Source organism: Anomalospiza imberbis, unplaced genomic scaffold, assembly GCF_031753505.1.
Source record: "Anomalospiza imberbis isolate Cuckoo-Finch-1a 21T00152 unplaced genomic scaffold, ASM3175350v1 scaffold_92, whole genome shotgun sequence".
Classification (NCBI taxonomy): domain Eukaryota; kingdom Metazoa; phylum Chordata; class Aves; order Passeriformes; family Viduidae; genus Anomalospiza; species Anomalospiza imberbis.
The window spans coordinates 111087-117551 of NW_027100540.1; the positions used below are offsets into that span (position 1 = coordinate 111087).

Here is a 6465-nt window from a genome sequence, read left to right on the forward strand (position 1 = left end):
AAAGCTAAAGTTGGGCTTTATGCTCTACTAGCTAAACACAATGCCAAACCTTCTCCAGGAGGAGAGGAATGGGCACAAAATAATTGGTTTAATTTGGATAATGTGGTTGATAGAGTGTGTTCTTTACAACATGATACAAAGTTCAAACTGGGCAAGAATAAAACCATCTTATGCTCAGTTTTGGGAGCTTGTCTTACGGCAGCCGTAGAAACTCGCTCACAACGAAGAAGTGAGCAAGAAATAATAATAGACTCCCTTCAAAACTTAGTAGAAATTTTACAAAAACAGTTACATGAAGCAAGAAATGCGACTTATGCATTGCAAGCTGCCTTAACAGAAGAACATGTTAAATCACACAAATCACACAATGCTGATTCCCCTACAGAAACAGAGGAGAAGGAAACTCCTCACATTAGACAGATTTACCCCCAAAAGGAACTTGAAGCAGCAAATAATTGTGGGGAACATTGCTGCCATCACTTGAGACCCCTAATTAAAACGGAGTATAACTATCTCAGTGATGATGACCTCGAACCTCACATCACAACCAGACACATACCATACACTGCCACTGAGTTAGCTAAGCTTAAAAAGGAATACGGACGCCTCCCACACGAATCAGAAACAGAATATGTTTTCCGGGTGTCCCTCACTGGTGGTGATCAAATTAAATTAACTGAACAAGAAGCCAGTGGGTATTGGGGACACGGTGTCTTCCTAACAACGGGAGATAAACGTGACACATGGTCCCTGACACAGCGTGCGGCTTTTTGGGCTGGGGGAACGAGCCCCTTAGAAAGGGGAGATCCCATAGCTATAATTAGCACCCCTGACCAACTCTTAGAAAGTGTGCATAAAGCCGCTTGCCTGCAAATGATTCATGAGAAGAAGTTAATTCCTGGTTTTGAATCCCCAATGCAATTACCTGTGAAGCCTGAAATAATGACCCCTTTAATTCGTGGGCTTCCAGAAACACTTAAACCTACTGCCATTACTTTACAAAAAACTATCATGACACTAAGCCCTGTGGAAAGACTGGACAGATTCCTGGGTAATCCCACTGATTGCACTGGATCCACTGATCCCAACTTCACCCCATCCCCTTCATCCTTACAAGCCGCAGCTTCAAAATGCAGCTCGCCTGCCAGTAGTCGTAAAGTCTGGACATGGGGTGAAGTTGCAGAAGATTTGATTAATTATTGTAGAAAATATGGACCAGTAAAAACCCTGGAAGAAAAACCAGAGAAAACAAAAGGAGTTCGGTCCATTGGGATTCCTTATGATAAAAATTTAGGAAAGGGGAAACAAAGCCCTAACCGCCAGCATTGGTGGTCGTTGGGAGTCCAAAAGGGAGTCCCCAGAGATATAATGGATGGTTTGCCCCTTGATAAATTACAGAAATTAATAACTAATTGGCGCCATCGAAAATCAAATCCGCCAATCCAACCCACGGCACCCAAACCTCCCCGAAACATGGACAAGGAACCAACTCTTCCTTCGCCTCTCCTTCCCCTCCCTCCTCAGAACACGGGCAAGGGATCAGCCCTCCCTCAGCATCTCCTCCGAAACACAGAAACAGTAACCTTTTCTCAACTCCTCCCTCAAACCCCAGTCAGCGGGCCATTTCTCTCTCAAACCCCTCCTCAGAATTCGGGAAATGAGCTGACACAGTTTCAGGGAAACTAACTTCTCCGTCCTTTACAAGTGAGCGAAAGGACGGAGCATGGGTATACTTGAGAATGCTCACTAAAAATAAACTAGGAGATATTTTAATTACAGCTGTTACGGGTCCCAAACGTGCTCTTGTAACATTTTTGATTGATACTGGGGCACAAATTTCCGCATTAACAGGAAAAGATGCTCAGAGGAGTGGAGTTGTTCCAACTAAGAGACAATACTGTGTTCTAAATGCCCTAGGGAAGTCAGAATCTATGAATGTAGCCTTGGTCAAACTCACACTTCCTGGAGATGAGAATCAATTAGTTGTCAAAATGGTAATTGGGAACATTCCAAACAATTTACTAGGGATGGATGTTCTTGCTGGGAGACAATGGGAGGACTCAGAAGGATCTTTGTGGTGTTTTGGCGCTACACCTTTAAATATTAGGTTGCTCCAAACCGCACCTTCTCTACCGTATAGTAAAATAACAAATGTAAAACAATATCCTCTACCTTCTGGAGCCAGAGAAGGTATCAAACCTGTTATACAGGATTTGCGAAACCAGGGAGTAATAATTAACACACATTCTGCTTTCAACTCGCCTGTCTGGCCAGTGCGTAAATCCAATGGGAAATGGAGGCTAACAGTTGATTTCCGCAGGCTTAATGCCAACACAGACCCTCTCACAGCAGCGGTCCCAAATTTAGCCGAGTTGATAATATCTATTCAAGAAAAAGCTCATCCTATTATGGCAACTATAGATGTCAAAGACATGTTTTTTATGATACCTATACAGCCAGAAGATAGGGACCGTTTCGCTTTTACGTGGGAAGGACAGCAATACACTTTCACTAGGCTTCCCCAAGGATACAAGCATTCCCCCACTCTAGCCCATCATGCACTAGCTAAAGAAATAGAAAAGATACCCAAACCTGATGATGTGGCTGTTTACCAATACATTGATGACATTTTAGTGGGAGGGGATGAAATTGAAGCAGTAGGAGAGACTCAACAGAGAATAATCTCTCATTTAGAGAGTCTCGATTTACAGATTCCCCCGGAAAAAATTCAAAGGCCCTCCCAAGAAGTAAAGTTCTTGGGAATTTGGTGGAAAGGGGGCATGACATGTATTCCACCAGACACCTTGACTTCTTTAGATCAGATTAAAATGCCTCACACTAGAAAGGATCTCCAACAGGCTCTGGGACTATTAGTGTTCTGGAGAAAACACATCCCAGATTTCTCGATAATTGCTAGGCCCCTTTATGACTTGCTGAGGAAAGGGGTAAAATGGGATTGGACTCCTTCTCAGGAAGAAGCATTGCAATTGCTAATTTTTGAGGCAACAGCTCATCAAGCATTGGGTCCCATCCATCCTACAGATCCCTTTCAGGTAGAATGGGGATTTGCTGCCTCAGGGCTGTCAGTACACATATGGCAGAGGGGACCTGAGGGTCCAACAAGGCCTGTAGGCTTTTACTCTCGTGGTTTCAGAGATGCTGAGAAAAGATACACTACCTGGGAAAAGGGGCTGTTTGTGGTTAGTTTGGCTCTCATTGAAGTGGAAAAAATAGCACGTCAACAACCCATTGTGCTAAGGGGCCCCTTCAAGGTTATTAAGACAGTCACTAGTGGAACCCCCCCTCCTGACGGGGTGGCTCAGAGGGCCTCAGTTAGGAAATGGTATGCTCAAATCGAACATTACTGTAATATTTTTACAATTACAGAAGGAGCTGTAAAAAGTTTAGCAATCCAAGAAACTGAGGAGTTGGATAGAGGCCAAGATAAACCAGTCTCTGTAATCAAAGTGGCCCCTCCTTTCTCTCCTGAACAATCAGCAAATTCCTGGTTTACTGATGCTTCTGCTAAAAGGGAAGGTAAAATATGGAAATATAAAGCAGCAGCCCTTCACATTTCCTCTGGTGAGCAAATAATTACAGAAGGTGAAGGTAGTGCACAGGTTGGGGAGCTGGTAGCTGTCTGGAGTGTTTTCCAACGAGAAGCACAAAATTCCTCTTTGATCTGTATCTACACTGACTCTTATGCTGTATACAAAGGTTGTACTGAATGGCTTCCTTTTTGGCAGCAAAACGATTGGGAAGTCAACAGAATCCCGGTATGGCAAAAGGAAAAGTGGCAAGAAATATTAAATATTGCAAGTCAGGGGAACTTTGCAGTAGGCTGGGTGGCCTCTCATCAAACAGATGGGAATCCAGCAGGAGTATGGAATAATAAAGCTGATGAGCTAGCAAGGCTTAGTCCTCTGAAAAAGGAGCAAATTACAGAAGAATGGAATCAATTGTTAGAATGGCTGCATGTAAAAAGGCAGCACACAGGTGCAAAAGATTTATACCAGGAAGCTCATGCCCGGGGTTGGCCCGTTACTAGAGAAATGTGTAAAACATGCATATCAGCCTGTGAGCAGTGTCGCAAGCGACTGGAAAGACACCCTTTAGAAGATGACCCTTTGCATTTAAGGAAAGGCAAAGGCCTGTGGGACGCATGGCAGGTAGATTATATTGGTCCCTTTAAGAAATCAGGAGGAAAACATTTTGTGTTAGTAGGAGTAGAGATTGTGTCTGGGCTAGTCCAAGCTGATGCTTTTAAAAGAGCTACTGGGGACAATACTGTCAAAGCTTTACAGGGGTGGTTTGGAACTTTCCCAAAGCCACAGGAAATTCAATCTGATAACGGGTCTCATTTCACTGCCAGAGTTGTACAGGACTGGGCAAAAGGTGAAGGAATCAAATGGATTTTTCACACCCCTTACTATCCTCAAGCTAACGGGATTGTAGAAAGGACTAATGGTCTTTTAAAGCGACTCTTAAAACCACAGGAAGGAAATTGGGACCTCCGATTATGGGAAGCTGTCAAAGGTGTAAATGACAGATGGGGAGTAAATGGGTGTCCCAAGATCACTGCTTTTTGTCCAACAGCTCCAAGCATCATTCCTGCGCTGGAAGGACCTGACGATTCCACAAACCCTGCTCACTATCCTGGACAACCTGTTTTGGTAGACCTCCCTACAGTAGGGGAGGTACCACTTGTGTTGAAAACCCCTCTGAATAAATATGCATGGGTAGCTTCCGATGCTCTGGGAAAGGAACACAGGATAAATACACGCTGGATAATTCCATCATTCTAACCTTTTCTGCCATATAGTGGCAGAACTTTCTCTGTTGTGTTTACCTTTGCAGAAGAACCTCGAGGGACAACATCATCTGAGCCATGATAAAATTGATGATACTTTTCTGCATCTTACCACAACTCTTTGGCCAGAACCCTGCTGAATGGCCGTGGTCTGAAGCTACCATCGAGCACACTAATGCCCTAGGATCATATCCTAAAGGTCGTCACCCGAGTCTGGCAACTATTGTGCTACATAACTCTAAGGTATATCGTCCAAATGAGTGGGGATGGGATCAGAAGGAATGGACCAGAACCCTAACTGGAACGATTGGTGAGACTATTGTGGTAGCATGCAGAAAAGTGGAAGGATCTCTACATGAGAAAGCTTCCTCTATCACAATTGCTGGAAATTTTATGGAGCCAGGAGGAAAAAATTATTTGAAAATCCCTTCAGCAAAAATATGCCCTACCAAGAAATGGGAGTGTGCCAAAATATTTCCCCTTACCCTATGCTGCCGTCAAGAATATATTGGTAATTATACCGCAGTTCGCCGAACTAACAATATTGCAATTACAAAAGACTGTAAAAATGAATCTGTTGATTGCTGGTATAGCTTTACTTTAGCTAAAACCACTTATGTGACATGTACCTGGCAAAACAACTTGACTAACCCATTTAGTTTGCAAGGCCTGGTTTACAAATTTAAGATTAATGCTACAACCAATAATAATATAAAAGTCAGACCCCGCTGGGCGGAAAGCCCCTTTACCGAAGGACCTTGGTCCCAAGCTTTTGTTTATTTTTCCGGATACATGGGAAAAGTAAAAGATTTAAATCTAATAACTCTTGTCATGCATAATAATCAGATATACACCAGGCAAGAATGGAAAGAATACAAAACCTGGCAGCTTCAAGGGATAATGGGGGAGAAAATTAGCATAGGATGCCGAATGGTTAACAAAACTGCTTATAGTAAGGCAACCTCAATCAGTGTCCAAATAGGTCGAACGGACAAGCAGGAAAAAGTCTGCACGCACCCAAGCATACAGAATTGTTGGCACAACTTTACATTAACGCAGACTGCAGAAGTAGTTTGCTTATGGGGAAAAAACACTGAAGGGCTTTCTTTTAAGTTCATAATAAATGCTGTAGCTCAATCCACGACGGTTCATACCACCACCACCACCACCACTCGAGCCCAACCACCAGTTATGCTTACCCCGAAAATTTTTGAAGTTGGACCATATATAATCAGGAAAACCGGCCAACAACAGATGTTATTTAATCCGGCATGGTCTCTCAAACAAGTTAAATTGCTGATGCAAAATAATGTCTCAGAAATACAACCAGCTTGTTCACCCTTTTTGCAAACCTCTTTTCAGGGCTGGACAACCTGGTTGCGACAGTGGAACCCTCCAAAAAACCGAGCGCCAAGAGACATAACTGGTGTTGTGGGAACGGGACTGGGAATCCTAAATAGTATTGATTCAGAAGTATTAATGAATAAATTGACTTCTACGACTAAAGATTTAACCAAAATACAACAACCACTGCAATCGTCCTTATCGGCCTTGGGAACACATCAGTGGTTGCTATCAAATATTTTACCAAATTGGGAAAAGATAAATGTGAATGATAGCAAATTGATAATTGATGCACTTAATGCCACACAAAG

At 43.0% G+C, this 6465-nt stretch overlaps 1 protein-coding gene across 1 annotated transcript; it reads left to right on the top strand.

The window, feature by feature from the left end:
- Positions 1 to 385: 385 nt before the first annotated feature.
- On the top strand, positions 386 to 4677 carry LOC137467966 (uncharacterized; the record flags this gene model as incomplete). Its single annotated transcript, XM_068179363.1, has 3 exons — positions 386 to 1051; positions 1118 to 1218; positions 4597 to 4677. Coding segments are annotated over 3 exons (848 nt in total), but the record flags the coding sequence as incomplete, so codon positions are not given.
- Between the last annotated feature and the right edge of the window lie 1788 nt (positions 4678 to 6465).